Source organism: Anoplophora glabripennis, unplaced genomic scaffold (genome assembly GCF_000390285.2).
Source record: "Anoplophora glabripennis isolate ALB-LARVAE unplaced genomic scaffold, Agla_2.0 scaffold46, whole genome shotgun sequence".
Lineage (NCBI taxonomy): Eukaryota > Metazoa > Arthropoda > Insecta > Coleoptera > Cerambycidae > Anoplophora > Anoplophora glabripennis.
Genome location: NW_019416736.1, coordinates 1,596,409 through 1,619,568, shown reverse-complemented (window position 1 = coordinate 1,619,568; position 23,160 = coordinate 1,596,409). Strand labels below are relative to the sequence as shown.

Genomic DNA, 23,160 nt, shown 5'->3' with positions numbered 1-23,160 from the left:
GGAGAAAAAAAAAATTGTTAATACCTGGACTTTTATAAGTGGAAATGGTAAAAGGGCTTATAAAAAATTGGGGGGTTGAAAAGTTGTGAAAAATTGTATCATCTAAAACAAGCTTAAAGCTTTTTAAAGCGATTACAATAGTAATACCATCCACTTCAGAATTAAAAATGACTTTAGATTTGGTCACAAAAATAGCAGCGACATATTTAAAAAAATTAACCTGATAATGACCCTTCGAAGATGAAACGTCGGATTGCAAAAATGTTGACGCCATTGTATAGAGCGAAAAAAGTGGTGTCGTAAATATGCAACTTATTTTAAAATTCGTTTTTAAATAAAGCCAGACAAAAATTAAACAATTTTGCAAAATTTCGTTTTTTTTCAGATATCTCCGGAACTACCTGGAATTTTCAAACTTTCTAAATGGTATATTGTTAGGTTGTTAGGTATAAAAAAACACAACTTTTTTCTAATCTGAACCGCCCCGTTTCTTTTACCGTTTCCTAGATCCTAATGCTATGCCATTCTTATCTTGGACACACTGTATCTATGAATTCATCAAAATTAGAAAAAATAAGTACACTAATCGATCCTGCGGATAAAAAATATTATTAATTTTATTTATTCACTATTCGATTTATGTTTATAACAATACCTACTGTACAAAAATAAAGTTTTGGGTCAAACAATGAGACAGTTTTTTTCCGTACAATTGAATGGTATAATCAGTTTTTGATTTTTTAAAATTTAAACAGATTATCAACAATTACTGAAAAATTCATTGTTGCAAGTCATTTTTTATATTTTTTTGTATTTTTGAGCATGTATTTAAACTGTGATTACAGATTTTTTATTTCACCAAAAAGTGTATGTCAAAACGAAAAAAATGAGCATTTTGTAGTAGATTTTTTCTTTGAAAAAAAAAAGTGTTTCAAAGCGGAAAAAAATGAATATCTTGGAAACTTCTGATTTTTTTATCTAAAAAAATTTGCAGTTATTTAAGATACGTAAAGGTATACTTTTACCAAGTATCGTCAAAATTAAATTATTTTTGCGGAAATGACAAATAAAAAACGAAAAAAACCTGTTTTACGCATTTTTCTCGGAAATTTTGAGGTTATCTTAAAAAGTGACCTCTACAAAAGTTGTAGATTTTTGCATGATCTACAACTTTTGTAGTGGATACTTTTTTGTTTGACGTCAACTTTCGCCAGAAATCCTAATGATACAACTTTTCACAACTTTTCAACCCCCCAAATTTTCATTTATTATAAGCCCCTTTGCCATTTCCACTTATAAAAGTCCAGGTAACAATTTTCTTTTCTTTTTCCTTTAAATGTGTTATTTCGATCGGTCTACTGTGCGGAAAATAAAGTAGTATCCAAACCATGTGTTTACTCTTCACTTAAATAACCTTATAACTCTACAATTGAGCGATACGTTGGTACTCTCTCGTTTGGACACAATGTTCAACTTCACATTTTTGCTGTGCAACATTTTTTGTCCGTCTATTTCTAATCTAACCCGGCGCACCATTTAAGTACCTCGGACGCGTATTAGTCCTTGGTTCTCGATATCAGGAACTGCTTGACATACTTTTCCTCATATGATTCACTTAGTGTTACCAAAACCACCCCCGCACATAGCTGTGGAATAATATTCAGGCGCCTGAACGCATTGACTCAGGCAGACAGGTTTTGTCAATTATATGAGCGAGAATCGTGACTGATTAACCGGTCTTAATCTTGTTGGTCTTTCTCACATCGATTACGTTCAAAATGATTGTATTAAATTAGCTGTTGTAATGCAATTGTTTAGCATTAAGGTTTGGTCTGTCTGTATTTGAAATGAACAGTTGTTCGTTTTAGTCAAAACTGTAAAATTTTCCATCTTCAGCTGCCCCCAGAGATAGACTTCTTATGCTGTACCTGATGCTTGCACTTAGAGATTTTTTGTTCGAATTCTCCATTAATGAAATTAAGTACCTACTTACTGGTTTAGTTATTTTTTTGACCTCTACTATTTTGGCTTTAAATTAGTATAGTTCACACTTCCATTCACCACGCTACGAAAATAAAGTCGTTTTAATTTTATTAACACTTATTTCGTGGTTCAAAGTCACAACACCCACTATGGATTATGAGAATGACATTAAAACTTCAAAAGCAAAAGTAAATAGTTTTACGCTGATGAACATTTGAGAACCTGAATGCGCGATATAATAAAACCGCCCTATTAATTCTAGAGATTCTTTGGAATTTCAAGACGGTCGTATATGCGACAGTTATTTTAGATATGTGATTAAATGCTCAAAACTGTGTAACTTGTCATGAAAACATCATAATCTTTAGAAAACAAAATACTATCGGAGAAATGTTTCATTTGCAGTTTGCAATTGATAAAAGTTCCACTCTTGTAGGTATAAAACATGTTTCAAATTAATGGCAAAATAATAAATTGAAATATCAAAATTTTTTCAGCATTTGTTTTCCACCTGTTTTAAAATAAGTAAAGTATTTTAGTTACTGTTATTATTTTTAACATGAAATTAATTATAATACAACTGTAATATTTGTACATTCCTCATTCCTGTCAAAATTGTGCACCCCTGTTTTTAATTACTTTTGCTCAGGCGCCTGAAGTGCGTTCAATTGTTTAAGTTTCACTTTCAATAGAGAGATGACGCTGTTAGCCGTATTTATAACTTTAATTTTGCAGATATTTTCATATATATTTTTGTAAATAAATTGTGAATTTTGCAAGTGAGTGATATTACAATATAGTGGAAATGAGTGATATATGCGTGACTACAAATATATTCTGCAAATATAGATTGTACGAGGTATGTTTTAGGTTAAGTTTTGTGCTACTAATTTGTACTTCAAAAACTGTCAATTAGAAAGTAAGTATCTATCCACAGTTTGAAACATTTTTTTAGTTAGTAAAAGAATATAATTAATCATCGTTAATGGTAATTTTACAATTATTAATGAAAACTATTAAACTAAACCGCCATCGCCAGAGTGGTGAAAACTACTTCAAAGTAAAACACGTTATATTTTTATCAAACAAATTATCGAGTCCAAGCAATAAAATAATTTATTTAAACATACACATAATAAATGCTGTTTCCTTTAGATTATTACTTATATCTTGAGAAAAATTTGTTTTATCAGTAACTGTACTTCCTAAAAAATAGTAGATACTGTCTGATTTTTCTAATGCCGGCCAGTAAAATGCTAGTTAAATGAAGTCCAATAATGTTTTATACAGATTAATTTGTTTGTGAACGTTGTTTTTCAATCACGTTGTGATGGTTCTTATAGCTGTTTTACATGGACAATTTATTCATGAATAAATTCACCAATTTCTTCATGAATTTATTTGTAAATAGTTTGGTTTTACACTGTCACAGACTTCGAGAATTTCTTTGACACATGAATCAGCGTTACCAACAAATCAAAGAAGCAAATACATTTAAAAAATGTCACCTTTCCACTCATAATTGTAGTGATACAACAGCGGTACCGTTTTGACACATATTATACATATATTAGTTTTTGTAAGTCACAAATCAGTAAAAACAATACAAAACTAGTATGACGCCACACAATTATTTACATATTCCACTAACATAACCTCATTATTGAACTGAGGCTGGTTGGGTTGGTACTTCTGAACTTCAGAAGAAATTGACGAAAATTAGAACATGTTCTAATCTAATTCGTCAAGAACTTGATGAATAAATTATTGAAGTTATTTGACAGAAGGTTTGCATTACACTTGTCCAATTTCTTGATGAAACGACTTCATGAATTAATTCATCAATAAATTGTCAATGTAAAACAGCTTTAAACAGCTAATGAAGCATGTTGTGTACGAGTGTACGTGGTTTTCACTTTTCAGTATACTTTTATTTGGTTTCCTTTGTTTCTGCAGCACTTTTTCCAAACTATCAGATACCTATACTCGGGCAGTCGGGCACATACACAAGTTGTCAGTTGTCACGTACTTTCAGCGAGACTAAGGTCACAAAAACAATAATTGGTCAAATATCTCTGATAGTTTCAAATTAGTCGCCAACTGCTACAGAAACAAAGCTATTATATACAAGAAAGATACAAGATATGATGTACATATAGGCGTGCTATACAATTGTAAACATTATAAATATATGAAGGTATGAGTTGTAGATTGAAAATAATGCCTTAAGTATGCATTAAGTGCCACAACTCTTCTTATGCCCAAGAATAGTCTGCATGCACTCCCATTTCACAGCAATTTTCTTTCGGTAACAAAAACTATGTATGAATATGCCAATCATGCCACAAACCACAATGAGTAGTGGTTTTCCAAAATTGTCTTCTAGTACCTAAAAATTAACTTTTCTTTTATATTATTCTTAGTAGGTATTTCTAGGTACAGAGCTTGAAGAAAATGTGTTTTTTAAGATGTACTCGTACGAAAAAAATGCATATACCTTACTAAAGCCTTAAAAAAATAAATATTTTCTATTTATAACTGGTATTGTATCACTATGCACAATATTTATTGTACCTACCTATGGCATTTATTTAAAAATTCATCCTTCTGGAGAAAAATGGAGTACAATTTTCTACTAGTCATAATACATTAATATCATAAACCTTTGCATAAATTTACACGTATTTTCATTATTGCCATTAGTAAGCCTTTCTAATTTTTGTACGGCCAGCAGGTGTCATTGGTTGCAAGAGCTTACGTGTCACTTCCGTTTCAATACCATTTCCTCTAAGTACTTAATTACAATAAAACCACTAATTTTTATATAGAAGTCGTGTAGGAAGATGACTATGTTACCGACCACCAAACCGATAGTACCGGAAGGTAGTTGAGGACAGGACAGTTTAATTGTCTTTAAAAATAGAAAAATAATAACTGGTTCACGTGGGTACCGACATTTTCGGTTGGTGGGCAATAAATAAACAATCACTCAGCAACTTCTACCGCCCGTTTGGTTGGGTAAGGTCGAACAATAGTCACTTTTTCCTTTTCTGTGTTCAGGGTTTTCCGAAATGACTTGAGACTATTGTAAGAAATTTAGAAAGAATGTTCTTATTTAATGGGCGGTTAAGTGATTTTTTTTCTTCAAATATCTTTGGAATATACAGGGTGTCTCGCGTAAGCACCGACACAGATCAGGGGCATGTAGGTGAACCCGAGGATTTTTTGTTCATTTTCGAGGCATTTTAAAGGAAGTTTTATATTGTGCGCATGCGCGTAATAGTTTGTCCACGAGGTGGTCGATGAGATGCATTTTCAATGTGTTATGAATTCGAACGAGTTGCTGTTTAAATACCTCATAGTTCAACCTTTTATATATATATATATCCGTTGCCGAGTTTTTAGTTTCTTATATTTTCACTTATAACACTTTATATAACAATGACAAGTAATACAATTAGAACAGTAAATGGTGGTATCATGCTACGTTTGTTAATACCTAAACAATTCTCATAATAATGATTGATTCCTTGGAATAAAAAGTTATTTGATATTTTTAGAATTTATGACGCAGATATTACTTTGTAGCACTCGACAGAAAAATTGTAATGCAGGATGATCTATCCTGGAAATTGTGTATTCTTGAAAACGACTGAATATAATTAAATTCTGAAAATGGGTTTTCTTGTCCGAAGCTGTCAATAAAGATTTTAGATATACAGGGCGTCCAAAAACTTCGCGATATAATTTCAGAGAAACAAAATTCTGAGCTGTGCTTAATCAAAGTTAATCAACCTTACATTTGCAAATAAATAATATACTGTTGGATACTCCTAATTTAATAGCATTTCTAAGGGTTTCTTTATTTTTATTTTTGGTAATAATCTAATCACAGTCTTCTATTTCATATATTTTATTTGTATGTTTGGTAAGAAATATTTAAGGCAACAAGTTTTCTTATCATGTAATCTGAAATTTGATTTTTAATAATTCAAATCAGAGGTCCTTAAACTTTTTTGTCTCGTAGACCACGTGCCAATTTTTTCTGTTTTGGATAGGCCCTCTCACCTTTTTAGAAATCTAGAGGGATTCCAAAATTTGTAGCCAGTATGATATATTGGAAAATAGAAATGATTGGAGACTATTTGAACTTAATTTACCTATATTCCAAATAGCACCCTTAAAGTTTTATTTAAAAAAATAAAACTGTTATTTTGCGGTGCTACTTGAATTGCCACTTTATGAGCATTTATTTGTTATATCACTTAGCAGTTGAATCATAAAACTCTAAACACCGTTCTTTATGAACATGTTGGGAAACTTTCTAAAATTCCACTAACTGTTTTTGGAAATTGAAAAGGAACTTGTGAATGAATCTATTATACAAATACACTTTTAAATACCCGTTAACTTGTCCTTCAATTTAATTTACAAATTTTCCCTTTAGTTTGTACTGTACTAAATGGATTTGATATATTCGTCGAATAATAACGATTTTTTTAGTATGTTTAGCAATGTCATTAAACTGTAGCGTGTTATGGCGAAATCAGGATACGTTTAAAGGATTTTATAACGGCGCCAACAAATTTTAAATAAATCGTCACCGAGTTTTACGAAAAATTTTTAAATTCCAATTAGGTACATGCATAACATGTGCAGATTTCAACATTATGCGTTCACAATTTGCGTTCGACATAATTTCGCTAAGGCACCTAATATCTTACACAAATAACTTGTATGACATATGTAAATGGGTTTATTCTAATATGGGAAAATATAAAATATTATATGGGACTGGTAATTGAGGTTATTTTTAGGATGGTACCGACGTAAGTCCAAGAAAAATAAACAATGGGGTCTGGGACAGCTCACTGTCGTCATATCAACAAATAAGGGATTTTCTGTCGCGCTTTTTCAAAGAAATGTTCGCTAATTCTTACAAAACATTTTTTGCGCAATGAGTTGTTTGCAGATGGCGCATTTTTGTACAGAAACGTCCAAAATTTTCTTATAATCTTTTAAATTTTGAAAGTAAATCGAACTTTAGCGGCGAATTTTTAAACATCCGGCAATGCTTCCTTCATTTGTGGCATGCAAACTGTTCAAAATCAATGAAAAGATGTGGTTTAAGTTTTTCAAAAGACAGTTGAAGAAAGCTATGTATATAATATTTTCTTTCGTACATTAAATTATTAATATTTTGAGTTTAAATGCATAGTACAACGTTTGGATTTTTTAATGAACCATGCACCTGTGAGTGTGCAGAATTGGTTGGCCGCCATTACAGGATAACGGAAAGAGCAAATAGGAAACCGCAAGCGGGGATCTTCATGGTGTGATGTTATAAATATTTGACTTAAAAATTCCATCTTGGTAGGTTTACCACCCTAAGGATTGTGACGTCATGGAAATTATTATTCCCAATTTCATAAACATGTGCTTACATCATCATTTTTCGATATCAATTTACTCTACTTACTACTCTAATGTGCATTATGGGCGTGTTTCCTAAGCTCACTTTTGTATTTTAAAACTCTCGAAATTACCATGAGCGTCACTTCGCAGAACAAAGATCGGTGAAGTAATTTGTAGTTGATACAAGGAAAATATGGTGCTAACAGCATTTACATATGTACATTATCCTTAAATGTTACGTTTAATTATGTCAAACCCCATTATGTAATTTTTGTACAAACACATTACCTAAAATTTTGGTTATGTACGTCACTGGGTGACGCAGAATCTGTTTCATTGAGAGAGCCTTTACCAAAAGTCGCAAAAAATAATTTATAAATTAGAATGTGGGATATTTTCCTAGAAGCGCAACATCAAAATAATAGGTCTGTAGGAAATTCTGCGCTACTGTAGTAATGATATGGAAATCTATGCAAACAACTGGGCCAAGTTTATAGAGTAGTTCTACATATAAAAAAGATTTAGATTATGATGAGCTTTTCTAAATATCAAGAACGCGATAATATTGCTAGAGTTCTTAGAATATTACAGCAACTACAATATACTGATCGTATATCCAAAATCCTGATAAATTCGATAGAGAATCTTGACATATAACAGTGTATGTTACTTAAAAAACTATATCTCTAAAAATTAAATTATATTTTTAGTTACATTGGGCACAATTACTTACACAGCTCGAGAAAAAAAAGGTCCGAAAGACAAGACCTACAGGTTTTTGGGGTCGCTGAATCCGAATCCGTTTGACCCGATCAGTTCTGCTAAATAATCTCACAAGGGCGTCGCTAAGAGAGGGCAATTAATACACTACTTTATTAAAAAAAAAAACAATTGTAATAAATTAGTATAAATATTTGTTCACAAAAGAATATAAAATAAAATATAAAATTTTATGTTAAAAAGTAATACATCTTCATATTTTAAAAATTTAGCTCTGGAATTTTAAATTAAACAAAATAAATTTTCATCAGTCGGTATCAGAATAAAAGTTTAACAGTGCAACTAGAGCTGTATGTAACACATCAATTTTATATAGAGAGAATGAAAAACATTTTTAATTTTGTAGGTTTACCCATAAGTTTAAGAAATTTATATATTTTCAATAATATACAGGGTGGTCCGAATTTTATGCAGGAAACTTCGAGGACAGATAGATCTCTTTAAAATAATAGGTGTTTGCTTTATAAACATAGGTCTGGAACGACCTCGTTTTAGATATACAGGATATTGAAGTTTTTAAAAAAATTGATTTTTTATTTATATCTCCGGAACCTATTAACCGATCTCAATAAAATTTAGTACAGATAATGTATGATAATAGGCCTTGTATTCCCTAAAATATGAGTTCTAAAGGTTCAACCAGTGGTGTACAACTGGAAGTGTCATCCCCTTTTTTTTATAAAAAAAAACTACGGCACTGTATTTTTAAAAAGTTATTATAACGGATTTATTCTAATGCACAAAATGCGTAAAAAAGGTAACTTGAATTTTTTTCCCTAAAGTTCACCGTTCTCAAGTTATTCATACCAATACAAAATACAATCCCCTTGTGGCAGACAATTCTAACCATAATATTACAAGAATATTTATGTTTATGCTTAAAAGTAAGTGCAATTTGTAAGCACATCATCAAAATTCTTTACACTCGTTGCTTTCATCTTTTTGGATTAAAACGATATGTATTTCATATAGGTATTTTTATTTCGATAGGTAACTCATATTTTAGGGAATACAAGGCCTATTATCATACATTATCTGTACTAAATTTTATTGAGATCGGTTAATAGATTCTGGAGATATAAAAAAAATCAATTTTTTTTAACAACTTCAACACCCTGTATCTTTAAAACGAGGCCATTCCGGACCTATGTTTATAAGGCAAACACCTATTATTTTAAAGAGATCTATCTGTCCTCGAACTTTCCTGCATAAAATTCGGACCACCCTGTATACAGGATGTTCTGAAAGTCCATCGGGAAACTCCGGGAAGTAATTCTAGAGATTAAAATGATAGTAATGAACGAATTGTCAATTGTTTGCAAGTTACAGCATACGACGGTTACATTTATCGGCTTTAATAAATAGTACATATTTTTTTCTGCTATTGTTTCTCTTTTAAACAATGTTTAAATTTCTGTGATGTCTAGCAAGGGAAAAAAGTTATGAACAAAATAAATTTTGAGTTCTAGGTAAAGTTCCCTCTAGCGGCGCATAATAAAAATTTTCTCTGAGTGGTCCAATAGAGTTTGATCTACTTAGTTTGTGTGCCAAATGAGAGACTAATTGAACTTGAATTAAATAAGTTATTTAAAAAGAAAAATTAAAAAATTGAACTTTGACAAGCTGTAACCTGTAACAATTGACAATTCGAAAAAAAAATCATTACATACTGCTATTATTTTATTCCCTAGAACCACCCCCCGGAGTTTCCTAACGGACTTTCAGAACACCCTGTATTTACTATATTTATTTATATTTATCTCTCTTATTTTGCCCTTTCCCTAGCCCATTGGCTGCGACGCCCTTGTAAATCTCAAGTTCTAAACTTAAAACACTCAAGTTAAGCTACATCTTGGTGAAATCTTTCTCCTTGATCCTCACTGCAATCATCCACATTTTCTAGGAAATAATCGATATGAGAATGTAAGAAATTTATTAAGCAGCCCAGGTCTTTAAAGCTTTCTACCATATTCGACACCATTTCTTTATAGTTTGGATTCTTTCGATTTCCTAGAAAATTTTCGATTAATTCCTTAGAAATAAAGATTTCGCCAAGATATTTAGAAAATGTGGCGTCGGTATCAAGGCAGATTGTATAAATGTATACAGTGTAGGAAAGTACCGATGGTCTATCAGAAGTTACGTGAGAGCGATAAAGTAAGCCATAGAAATCCATGCGATAGAGTTACGTGAGAGCGATAAAGTAAGCCATAGAAATCCATGTGATAGACAAGGATGGCTATAATGAAGGCGTCTAATAGTCAACGGCTATTTCGCCCTTCCACAAATAAGATCCACTTCTTATTCAATGCGGTGAAATATTTAGAAAATTGTAGTTCAAAATGTTAATTATTTAAAGATGGAAACGTTATTTTAAAATAGTTTTTAAGTATGTCATTAAATTTTCTGTGTAGTATGCAAAGGTATGTTTACGAATATAGAAGTATAACATGCTTTATAGACATAGGTGTGTTTTTATCTTTTAAAAGACATTACCATTTTAAGTACCTAAGTATGTGATCAAAATAAATTATGTCTCCAATATTAAGAACTTTATGTTTATAACCAAAACTAATCCACTTCGTATTTCCTTGATTTTACCTTTAATCTTTGCATTTTGTATTATTCATGTTCCTGTGAAATAGTTTGGTATCATTCAGACACAAAAAATAAATTACTCATCCAATATTTCAGGCACTGAAATAGATCTGAAACCAATTTAAAAATCCTGCATCTGTTATTTATATTTTGCAGTACAACTTTTCTTTTTAATTTTGGTAGAATAGGCTTCGAAAATAGTGTTTATGAGCGAGATAAACACGTCTAATAACAATTATTTGTTTAATGAGTAACAAATGCACTTGCCTAATGGGTGTCGGGCGTTCTCACTTTTTATTAGCCACTTTCCAAAAGAGAAATGGTTTGCTTTAAGTGATCCAACAGTATATAGAATAATTTTTCAGAAGTGACACATTCTGTAACTATTTACTTTTACTAGAAATTAGAGATTCCCTGTCGCCGCGTAGTTAAAATACTTTTGATACAATAATATTCGGTTAAAACTAGTTGTAATTTTTATTTCACTTCCTTGAATACGATTCTTACACGGTATATTATAAAACGTGGTTGAGTCCATTCATTTTCATCTGAATATACTTACTTGATTAATTGCTTTAATGTTGATAAGATGTCCTTAAGATGTCTAATACATTACGTATTAGACATCTTAAGGATCCCATACACGTTCAGTTTGGACTATCGCAGATGAATCGTATAGTACATGTTTGTGAGCATCACACAAGATTGCAATTGCTAGATAGTAGAGATACTTTTCTCATACGTATTTTTTAAGTGACGATTCATGGAATTGACTAAAACACTATAATTATACCTAGTATCAATGAATGAAGTGGGTATTCATTCATATCATTGAAACATTGCATCTATATTTTCTTATAAATATTGTGTTAATACGCTTCTAATTACTTGTTATACCTCGTTGATTACAAATCGCCATACTAATACTAGCTTATAAAATAATTAATTGACAATTTGTCTTGTGGTCTTAGTCATATCATTCAAACCTTAGTAATTATGTCGATAAACAAGCACCAATTGTTTTTAATTCATTTTTAGTGCAGCTATGGACAATGAAGGTTTTTTTACCTACAAAGAATATATACCTATCGTATATTAAATATTACTGGTGCTCGGTACTTGCTGGCAGACATTGACCTATTAAGTAGATATTCTGCAAGCATAAACTTGTTTTTATCAAAGGAAAATCGTGTCATTTACATTTAAAATAAATAGTTTATGGGTATAAAGGGATTTTTGTAGGAACAGGGTGCCAGACGTGAATTGATCCCTTCGTCCCTTCATAATGCATAAAGAAATTATTTAATTTCTAAACCCCTTAAAACCGTGCTACACTGGATCCCTTGACAGGCAATGATTTATTACTTTGCACTATAGGTGACATAAACATTTTAACACATCTACTCTACAACTACTCTGCTCTCAGTAGAAACGCTTCTTGTACTATCATGCAGTCTTTATTATTACCTTTCGACCATTGTAACATTGAAATGGAAGCCGTTAGCTTAATAATCGAGGTGACTTTTGCTTAAAAATGTTTGAAAATTCAGAGTCCGGTGTAAATTTCATTGTATTACAGGCATAAAAGACACAGAGGAAAATAAGTAAAAAAGTGTATGTCCTTATTACAAGACTAAACTATCGTTTGTAAGATTTAACTTTAATGCCCTGTTCCACACCGTTTAAAATTGGAGACATATACAGGGTGATTTAGTCATAATATCATTAATTTTAAGGGAGATGGGGATAAATGACTAGAACTCGAATACGTGATTAAAAAAAATTTAAATGCATGTTTATTTATGTTAAATTTTTTTTTCAAATTTTAAATCGTTATTTAACTCCTTTTCGGACCGCTTCTGACCGCTAACCTACAAAGGTTTATCGAGAGTGAATCTTGACCTACCGTATTCCGTCACTAACAGCTTTTACTGTGTTTTTATAATGAATGACAAAACAGACCTTTTTACCTAGACACACGAATGAATAGATATTTTTTATATTTTAAGTAATAACAAACATTATTTATTTGTTAATAAAAACAAATGTTTAAGGATAAAAAATATTTTCGAATGTTAGGTTATTGCAATTTATAATGTATAATATTGTATGTTTTCTCTGTTTTTTAATTTTTGGTATTATAATGTTCAATTAATTATTTAGTTTGTAGTACGTATGCCTTATTGTGTGACTTACTGCTTTTCAAAGAGTAGTATGGTACCTACCTATTTAAAATGCCAGTACGGCTGATTCACTCATAGCACTTTGTTAATAATATGCTGATCGCTGAGCCACTGCACTTTGATTTTGAAACCAATTGCAAAATTCAAGACGACTGAGGAAATCAACTGTTTCGCTTCAACGTTTGAACGCTCTGTGGTGCGCCGGTGTGTTCCCAGTAAGCAAATGTGATGTGACGCCGAGTTAACGGGAGTTACGTTGTAATTTGCCTATTTTTTAAAAGGTCGAGTATTTTTTTTCCGATTTTCAGCCTTTATTAGGCCTTCCGACCGAATACGTGGTTAAAATTAATGATATTATGACTGAATCACCCTGTATATAAGGCAAATTAGAAACATTTCATATTATTTTTTATATTTCTTTCTTCCTTCAATTGTTTTACACTTGAATCACGTTATATAATAATGTAAAATCTGACTTATGATTGAAGCTTATCTTCGTTGCTTGTTGTTGTTTATTTATGCAGCAAAACTGTCAATTTCTCAGTGAAATGTAATAAATTTAAAAAATACCGATTAGGATGTCGAATTGATATATATTTCATGAATTGCGTAAAGTTTCTGGAACCTAAATATTCAGTTATATAGTTTCCTCTGTTTGGAAAGGAAATAGGAATTAAATTTTCAACCTTTAAACCGCAATGCAATCTTAAATTTAACTTGAAACATCCGAAACGACAGGAAAGTCTAGGAATTTTAAGATTATGTAATGTTAATATTAATTTCATTGGGGTTATGCTATAAATCTTCAGTTTTTCTAAAACATAAATCCAATGTTACTGGATGAGTTTTCAATGTTACATATATGTATTTTAAAGTCTTCTTGAGTTTATCTCTACTCTCATCAGAACACCTATAGATTTATTTAATATGTTAAAGCTGATATACTGCCATATTGATTACTATAAGCAATATCTCAAGGAAAAAAAATGGAGCGACGTTAAATCAGGAGATCTAGGTAGCCATCCTAGCACCTCTGCTTTGGAAAATTCTATTTAAAACGTTATTCTTAATTGAATGCTGCAATAATTCAAGATGTATATCGCAAGTAATTACACAAAACTATTATAAGTACTGTCTACCGCTGATTTATCATGTTCGTGAAACTTTTTTAAGGATGGAAATGACGTAAGGACCGAGCAACAACGTGAATCCCACGAACCCACTTTGAAACTTTTACCGCCTTAAAAAAGTCAAACAGAAAGCTCGGCATGTTTGGGAAAACCGAAGCTATTAACTATACTCTGCATTGTTTGTATATACTTCTCACGATTACGCGAAGATATTAATGAATCTCGAGATTCTGTTCTTAGCAGCAAAAAAATAACCGGAAGACAGTGGTTGTTTGTTTAGGAAGTTGCGCCATTTTTTGAGTGAAAATGGCTGGTACAAACAATGCAAATGAATTTACGACTGTGTACAAATTTAAAATTAATATTAAATATTGATTTACTATTATTAACTATTTATTTAGATACCCATATAATAATAATTCTTGTGAAAATTGATAAATCATAAAAGGTAAATCATAGGAATTCTTTGTTTGAACAACGTACATTGTGATTTTATTTCACTGTAATTAATACGCATACACAGGAGATTTTTTATAGAAATTTGATATTTGAAAAACATACTGATGTTACCCGACCCAAATCTGTTAGACTTTTTTCTGTGGGGTCATCCAAATGAACTTAATTATTCAACGTCTGTAAATTCTACAAAAGAAAATAACGCAGAATTGCAATCAGATTAATTACAATCCTAGAAATATTCGTGGAATAAAAAAGTATATCTACGGAGAGTTAATTTTTTACATTTGTGGAAGTCATTTAACTTTTCTCATTTTTTATTATTTATTTATAATCTTTAACTTATTTCTCTTGAACTATGAGTAACATATGACCCAAAAGTATTTGTTAAAAGGTTAAACCAAATACATCAAACAATTTATAAAAAAAATCTGTTCCAAAAACCGATTTATCTCGAAAACCGTTTTTCATCGAAACAAAAGAAGAGACCTTTTGTTTTAAGAATCTTTTTCAGAGTACCTAGAAACAATATTTTCAATTTGATGGCATAACATCTCTCAAAACCTTTTAAAAAATGTGTTGCGATCCGTTCGTATCTGGATTTCTTTGTGACACTAAAAGATCGGTTTCAATATCAGTTCATCATGGAGTCTTATCTGTAATACACTGTATCAATTTTTTTTTGAAAACGTACAAGGTGGTTTCAAGTTTCAAAGTGGGGCTTGATATCTCTGGTAGGAGGAATCTCAGGAAGCTACAATATAGAACACTCCAGTGCTATTTGGGCCTCTCTTATAAGCTTCCAAGAGGTTAGTAGGTACTTACTCAACACCCTGTACTAATATTTTTGCACAGTTAGATTGCTTTCCAACAATTAGATTGACATAAGGTTTAAAGAGTGACATTTATGAATGGTAGGCTTACAATATCTTGTACACAAATTATCGGAATGAGAAAAAAAAAATAGGAATTATGACCAAAATATGAATGAAATTCCTTCCGTGGCCTTGTTCAATAGTAACTAGTGCGACAAATTCCGGGTATCGAATTGGCAACGAAAAAAAATTTGTGGGTATTACCGGCAGGTACGTCAATAAAACGGTCTGGATTCGATCTGATTAAGACTGGATCTGCATCCGCCTATCCGTCGATATATTGCAATCGATCAACGTTCCAATAAAGAAAAAAATGACTTGCAGTATTCGGTTCTCGTACGGCGGAGACAGAGATAAAAAGAGATCCGGCTAGTTCAACGACATGGATTTTGTAACGTTTTGAGGTGAGGGTTCAGAACTGCAGCGGCGTAGGTACGTCGGCTTCAAGCTATAAAATAAGTTTAAAGGAATTCGTTTAAGGGTGGTTTTCCTACGAGAAGTTAGTTCTATATAAAATGTTATACAGCTTTAACAAACAAGAACATAATGTCCGGAAACGCTTTGTCTTCGAGACAGAGGTTAAAGTTTTCATAAAAAAAATGGTTTTTGTTTATATCTTCTAAAAGGGTTGACCAAATCCCAAATCAATTCAAATTTGGTACAGGGTATTACTAATAAGTCTGCATAATTTGAATATGTCGATGCTAAATGAGATAACTCAGAAAAGGAGATTCAGGAATTACTTAGTGATCTTTTTTTTGGGCAGTACTTTTACACCACTGATTGAATTTTCGCAGAAACAGTAACATTCTATAAAAGTACAGGGGAATGTAGTAAAAATATACTTTTTGCGATAGAACGCACCGTTTTTTGAGAAGAAATGCGAAATGTGATTTAGAAACAATTCTTGACAATATGCACAACACAAATTTTCGGAATATTGTACTTATTCAGATGGAAACAAGGTCTTATGAGATCATTTCATAGTGAATGATAAATGAAATTGGGAGGTCTCACTTTTTTTCTCCAAACGTTCTTCCTTGCATATCAATGCAGCCCTTACGTCTCCTTAAAACGTGTCAAATTTTAAATAAACAAATCCAGCATAGATAATCTGGTTATCTAGGTGACCATTGAACCAGTCCATCGAGTCCAATCCACCTTTATTCGTAACTTTCATGAACCAGTATTTAGAAATGAGGAGGCGCACCATCGTCCATGTGCCGCAATCGCAAACCACCCCTGACATTCATGTCTTCCATTATTGGCGGTAACCTCTCCCGCAGGGTCATCTAATGAATTAAGCAATTCAGAGTTCCTATTAACCTGAATCCCAAAGTGATTAGTGACGTCAATAACACCATGTCGTCGGTTTGAAAGAAGACTATTATATCTCAAAAAATGCCATTTTTCAGAAGAGCCATTTAAGAATTTACTCTATTTACTATTTGTTTGAATCTTTACATTGTGGATTTTGTAAGTTTTCGAATTTGATGTAAAACTTGCAACTACTACAACTGCAATTATTTTGTAGGGATGCTATAATTAACTCTATTTTTTTTTATTATGTTACGCCACTGCACCTATCAGCATTGCGCGCGTCCGTTTACAAGAAGAATGACGTCGTGCTCTACCTTAGAGCAGATATGTATGTTGTGGTGATCTGAAAAATCTAATTTCCGAAACAAAATAGTTGCGGTTATAAAAATATCAAACATTACTGATCTTCTCAACAATTCTGCGGTCGGGTTTTGCCGATTGCTTGCACAAAATCATTTCAGCGAGGTCTTTTTGCACTTGCAGATGTCTTCCCAGAACGTTTGCAGGACTTTGACAATGCTAGCACTGATTTTGTAAATCCCCCTAAATGATTCTGTAAAAACCGTGTATATATTTGAAAGTGTAACACCGTTAAGCAATATACCACCATCACAGCGAGAACAGGATCTCTCTCGGTATTGTTTAATTTTAAATTTAAATTCAAATCAAATTTAATAGCTTGGTAATTCCTAGGATTCACCGTGAAATATAGTAGAAGTTCAAGATTAATTAAACTAGGTAGGCATATAATTTTTTAGAACAATGTCAATACTAATGAATATCATGCTAATTTGAATCACAAAAGTTATAATTTAGAATTGTTTACAAACGAGGATGTTTATAATTAAATAATAGGTAGTTGATACTGTTGATAGTTAAAAACAATTGGCATTACAAATTACAATGAATTTAGGTATGCAAAATTCATTTTTTTTTTGCTTATCAAAACGTTTATGCTAAATTAGATCGATAAGAATGTAAGTTTGACAGATTTATTGTATTCAAAATATTCACACCATGGGGAATAACCTAAAAGGAATTTATAAGAAAAAATAATTCTTGACTCATCTAAAAAAATCCTTATGTGACAAGCAAGTATATTAAAATTATTCCAGTCAGGACATATTCAAAATTTTATTACCTACATCCAAATATTTATACAAATCTGCATACTTACGTCACGTACTATATGAAATAAAAAATACTGAAAGTAGATAGGGTTAGGGTTATTTTTAGTAGTATTCGAGGAAGTGTAAAATATCTGAATAATTCATGCCTTGTGAGCAATTTATTTCTGTATTGGGTAAAAGTTAACTGGTATGTGAATACAATAACATTCAAAGTTTTATACGGGATAAAACTCATTAATTTGTTTCGTTAAGACTGAAAAACAAATATCATAGTTGTGTGGTTTTGATTATTAAATAAATACGCAACATACTTTTGAAAATATTTGATAAAATAATCTGCAAGTAAAGATCATTGTGTGATGTATAATTGGTTGCTCGTATGTATACACAAAAACAACGATATACGCGTAAGAGAAGAAGAAGAAGAAGAAATTTAATTACTATACTAACATAACCTTGAATGTTGCTCGGCTGTTGCCCCCGAGCGTGAAAAGTCTATCCTGTGTTGTGTTGTTTACTAACCCCATTTGCACTCCCGCTCGAGATATAGGAATCAATCGAGGGAATATGAGTAACCAATCTCAGATGCACTTCACGGTGCATTCCCTTGAATAATAAAAAACAATTACATAAGAAGCTGGCTAAATACCCTCTGGGTGAAGGCCAAAAAAAGAAGAAGAAGAAGATAACCTTGAATGTTCGCTATCATTAAATATCTTCGAATGTGTTGAAACTAAAAATTTAATAAATTCTGATCAAACAGCATTTTTGCCGAAAATACTTAGATAAAGAATTATCGGCATCAGTTTTGTTTGGTACTTATAGGTTGATTTGTATATGTTTAAATTTGGTTTTTCTTCCGATGCCTGTGAGGGCACTAGTGACGGTAAAAGAAACTTGGCCTTATTTTTGAATTTTTGTAACCTGTAACAAACATTTGAACTAGATGCAGAGGATAGATGCGAAAAAAAATGGGATGATTGCATGGAACTGGTACCTAGTGAAAACAAAATACTTGAGGACGTTGTGGCCAATGCTGAATTTAATATAATAACCTTAGGTGATGTGCATATAAAGTACGTTTCTTCTAACAACGTTCTTGAAATTTTGAGAAATATGGAACACTCGGATAAAGTTTCAGTTTTAAAAGCCGAACAAAATCATTCCGATCTGTTGCCCGCTATTTATGAAGGTGATATACATGTATTGCATATTAAGGAAATTATTCACTTAATATAATCTTCAGGTGGATTTAAAATTTGGGAATGCACATATGATCTCTTGAATTACGTGTATGACAATAAAATAACTTTCGAAAACAAAAAAGTGTTAGATCTGGGATGTGGAGCTGGTGTAATAGGAATTTATACAATATTAAAAGGTTCTTCTTGTTACTTCCAGGACTATGTAAGAAAAGTAAGGCTCCATTTATAGCAATATTTTTGGTTTTGTTGTAGAATTCAGATGTAATAGAGTATATTACGGCTTCTAATGTTTTATTAAACTCAAGAGACTGTATAACCAAATGTAAGTTTTATTCTGGTGATTGGTTATCTTTTTCAAATCTCCTTGAGGGCTGTACAAAGGGAGACAATAAATTTGATTACATTTTTACGTCAGAAACAATTTATAACACGGAAAATTATTACAAATTGCATACAGTATTTGAGAAATTATTGAAGAAAAGCGGTACAATGTATTCTTTTTATTGGAAGACATAAACATTGGCAATTATTTCACATTTTTCCTTAACTATTCACAGATTTTTAGCAGCAAAATCATTTTATTTTGGTGTCGGAGGTGGTACATCACTTTTCGAGGAGTACATAGAGAACAACAAAATATTTAAATACTCGTGCATCTGGAAGTGTGCAGAAGGTGTGAAAAGAGAAATACTGAAAATACAATTCAATGACCCATAATACCCCTTATATAATTTTAGCTAAATAAAATATATAAAATTTCACTATAATGCTTCTTAACACGCTCATGGACATAGCCTCTCGTATACCCATCCCTCTTCAGCTTCATGCGTTAAAATACCGTCAGGTTCGTTTTCTTTTGGTCTGCGAAATCTTATCCTGTCATGTATCCTGTCGGTTTGGCCCTGCCAGAATTCTATCGTGTGAGGCTTTACCATATAGCCTCCCCTAGAAAAAAAAAGAAAAAAAAACTCGGAAATATTTGTATATCTGATTTTTACCATAGTGATGGTCTAGGTACTTCTTCCTTGTATTTACTCTTAAGTTCTCTCTCGTTGCATGACAGAACTTCCCTGCCACTTATCGGCTCACTTTGACGGCTGCACAGTGCCCCTATCTGGCTTTGATAAGGACGTTTACTGAAATAGTTATCTGCATCGGAAAATGGTAATTTTTCTACAGTCCCTTCAATTCTAACCTAGAATAATTGTTAATTCATAATGTCTCAAAATAGAGAAGAGACAAATTTGTTTAAATGCAATTAAAAAATCTTACGGATCTACTATAATGCTCCCAATAGAAAGTAAGTGCTGCATTTGGATTTTCCTCCTAAAATAGTACATAAATCTATCCACGATGGAAAGTAATTTAAAAAAATATTACCAATTCCTTCCCTTTTCTGCTGGTGTAGTGTGTAAAGAATGTAAAGCCTTCTTTGCTGTAACCTTTCAGAAGAACAAACCGAGCTGAGGGTAATCCAGTTCTAAATAATTGAGAAACAAATTAGCAAATAAGCTATGTTGAAATATGTCATTTTTATAATTGAAATTAAATTAATTGAAAATTACCACAGTCCTTACTTTGTAGCAGTTGCTAGGCACATAGCATTTGCTTCAACAGTCCTTGGATCGTTCTTAACAATCTTAAACCATTTATCAAATAGATAAAAGGGTTCTTTTATTTCCAAATTCTCTTCAAGGAACAAATTGGTCCTTTCGTTATAATTCACCCTCATACCTTGATAATTCAGAAATAAGGAAATTAATTCATTATTAATTTATCAATACATACCAGCAACATCCATTTTCAGTAGGTAATGTTCTGATTGTTCTGCCAGTGGAAATTAAATACTTAAATCTTGATAACATAGTTGCAGCACATTGCGACCTTGACTGATATGAAGCAATTTGCTCAAATCAAAACATGGTAATATCGTATCCCGCAATCATGCAACCCAAAATACGCCTCAAACTAAAGCAAAGCCTCAAAAAAAAAAAAACAGGGTGGTTGGTATCCTCCCTCCTTTTAAAACTTGAATTTTTAAATGAATTATTATCACAGGCCTTCACAATCTGTTACGAAAATTTATATAATAAAGAAGAAAGGAAAATTCATAATATGAAAATAAGTCATTGATTACAGTTTTTATTATAATAATTATAACCTTGTACGTATTAGATGTGCTTGTGAAGTTTATCGTGAAATTAGCGCTAGGTCTTCCAATTATTGATAAAAATATATATATAAAAAAAGACCCGAATATGTATTTAACATGTGCTAGGACTATATTTTAATTCGATCTTCAATAATTAACAGCAGTTGAAACTATTCTACAACATATTTCTGACAGTAAAGTATACTACACAGAACATCCCTAACTAGTATACTAAAGCATACGCACCTAAATTCCGACCTTTGCATCGCATTGTTCGACATTGGGGAACATTTTAGGTTAAGTTATAACGAAATTTGTCAAGAAAAAAGGTTTTTTATACCATTTTAAATTAGTGTAGACTTCTGTTGGTGTAAATAATATGGCAGATTCAGCAAAGGTAAGTTATTACATCCTATACTTGTATTATATTATGTATATTGCCCTTAGCGATTTTAAACTTTAAAGCATGTTGTTTTTTCTGTAAAGTGACAGGAAGTGTCGTCTTATTTGTTTAAAATGATGAAAAGTATTTTCCAAATCATTAAGTATGATGAGTGATTCGACCAGTTATTCTTTTGCAATCAGGAATGACTTAAATTTGAACCAAGTCTCGTATCTCAATTTCCTTTAAAAATGTGTACAAACCTTTGTTGCAGGTTCAAGAATATAAGGAGGAACTAAAACAGAAGGCGGAGCAACTTGTCCTAAAAGGTTTTCCTGAAACTATAGTAAAGTTAAACAGTATTTTAGAGACCTCTCAATTTAAAAACCGAAAATTTTCTGATGTGCATCAAGATTTGAATATTCCAGTTCCGGACCCTATTGTATTAAACAGTCACACCGATTTGCCTCCCGCCAAAAAAACTAAATTTGATAATAGCATATCTTCTCAAGATGGCACTAAGGTTATGATTTTACCTTCGGGTTCTGTTCCAACGAATAAACAACTCGTCGATTTGGTGGAAAGTGTAAAACCACACATCCGGAAGCTTGTAGAAGATTCCAATTTGGTAAGAATTACTTTACATTTGCAAGTTTATTACCATTTTGTTTGATATCTAATATTTCCTTGTAGATGAAGATGTGGATTTCTTTTATGATACCTAAAATTGAAGATGGTAATAATTTTGGTGTGTCAATTCAAGAAGATACTCTAGCCGAAGTACAGTCTGTAGAATCTGAGGCTGCAGCATTTTTTGACCAAATATCTCGATATTTTATATCAAGAGGTAAGCAAGTGATTAGAAGACTCTAGCGTTTCAGTGTCAATGCTTTTTTTCCAGGAAAATTGATTTCTAAAGTGGCGAAATATCCCCACATAGACGATTATAGACAAGCCGTGCAAGAACTCGACGAAAAGGAATACCTAAGCCTCTGGCTGGTGATGTCCGAAATTCGAAACAGGTACTGTGCGCTTCACGATATCGTCCTGAAAAATCTCGATAAAATTAAAAAGCCTAGAACATCTAACGCTGCAGAATCCCTGTATTGATTAGAGTCGATGAATAAATGACATAAAATTTAAGTATTTTATTTTCTATTGGAATCTCGCACGTGTGACTGTCTTATAAGTTTTATAAAGTATTTTCGTAATAAATAGTTTAACAATCCTCTCATCCATTTATTTAACAACTGTGAATGTTATATAATACACTAGAAAATGCATTGACGTCACACGACACAACACCTTCCTTTCTTCCTTTTTTTTTACACAAGATTTTGGAGTTTGACTGAATAGAGTTAAGTTGAAAATAAGTCGCCACTTTTTCCTGATCGAAAATTTTTAAAGTATATACATAGCGTTTCTTAAAATATTTTATTTTCAAGCATTTTTCAGTATATTCACTATTTAATCATTCTGAAAATTGTTTGCAGGATGTCAAATAATAAAGTAGGTGGAGATTTATTAATAGAAAAAATGCGACCATATTCG

General features: G+C 31.7%; 3 protein-coding genes across 4 annotated transcripts; 2 read left to right on the top strand and 1 right to left on the bottom strand.

Annotated features, from left to right (window-relative positions):
• The first annotated feature begins 18,471 nt into the window (after window positions 1-18,471).
• LOC108904259 (histidine protein methyltransferase 1 homolog) lies at window positions 18,472-19,807 on the top strand. Of its 2 annotated transcripts, none has more exons than XM_018706738.2 (5): window positions 18,472-18,756; window positions 18,823-19,062; window positions 19,117-19,277; window positions 19,328-19,566; window positions 19,633-19,807. In XM_018706738.2, exons 1-5 carry the CDS (start codon window positions 18,708-18,710, stop codon window positions 19,790-19,792), a joined length of 849 nt encoding a protein of 282 aa, XP_018562254.1. In that variant the 5' UTR covers window positions 18,472-18,707; the 3' UTR covers window positions 19,793-19,807. The 2 variants fall into 2 exon arrangements, with proteins under 2 accessions (XP_018562254.1, XP_018562253.1); XM_018706737.2 differs by having other exon boundaries at window positions 18,817-19,062.
• A 28-nt stretch (window positions 19,808-19,835) lies between these two features.
• LOC108904261 (pyridoxine-5'-phosphate oxidase) lies at window positions 19,836-21,005 on the bottom strand. The gene is made up of 6 exons (XM_018706740.1): window positions 20,864-21,005; window positions 20,653-20,809; window positions 20,456-20,555; window positions 20,348-20,401; window positions 20,074-20,270; window positions 19,836-20,020 (listed from the first exon to the last, which is right to left on the bottom strand). The coding sequence occupies exons 1-6, from the start codon at window positions 20,874-20,876 to the stop codon at window positions 19,858-19,860; spliced, it is 684 nt and encodes a 227-aa protein (XP_018562256.1). The 5' UTR covers window positions 20,877-21,005; the 3' UTR covers window positions 19,836-19,857.
• Window positions 21,006-21,464: 459 nt separating this feature from the next.
• On the top strand, window positions 21,465-22,752 carry LOC108904260 (proteasome activator complex subunit 3). Its single transcript, XM_018706739.2, has 4 exons — window positions 21,465-21,624; window positions 21,884-22,237; window positions 22,303-22,456; window positions 22,511-22,752. Exons 1-4 carry the CDS (start codon window positions 21,607-21,609, stop codon window positions 22,717-22,719), a joined length of 735 nt encoding a protein of 244 aa, XP_018562255.1. The 5' UTR covers window positions 21,465-21,606; the 3' UTR covers window positions 22,720-22,752.
• Window positions 22,753-23,160: the final 408 nt, after the last annotated feature.

Coding starts and splice junctions, on each gene's coding strand:
- LOC108904259 (XM_018706737.2), top strand. CDS start 18,708: ATGTTTAAATTTGGTTTTTCTTCCGATGCCTGTGAGGGCACTAGTGAC. Junction 18,757..18,816: donor CTGTGAGGGCACTAGTGACG/GTAAAAGAAACT, acceptor CATTTGAACTAG/ATGCAGAGGATAGATGCGAA. Junction 19,063..19,116: donor GTTGCCCGCTATTTATGAAG/GTGATATACATG, acceptor TATAATCTTCAG/GTGGATTTAAAATTTGGGAA.
- LOC108904261 (XM_018706740.1), bottom strand. Junction 20,556..20,652: donor TGCCTAGCAACTGCTACAAA/GTAAGGACTGTG, acceptor TCAATTATTTAG/AACTGGATTACCCTCAGCTC. Junction 20,402..20,455: donor GCAGAAAAGGGAAGGAATTG/GTAATATTTTTT, acceptor GTACTATTTTAG/GAGGAAAATCCAAATGCAGC.
- LOC108904260 (XM_018706739.2), top strand. Junction 22,238..22,302: donor TTGTAGAAGATTCCAATTTG/GTAAGAATTACT, acceptor ATTTCCTTGTAG/ATGAAGATGTGGATTTCTTT. Junction 22,457..22,510: donor TCGATATTTTATATCAAGAG/GTAAGCAAGTGA, acceptor CTTTTTTTCCAG/GAAAATTGATTTCTAAAGTG.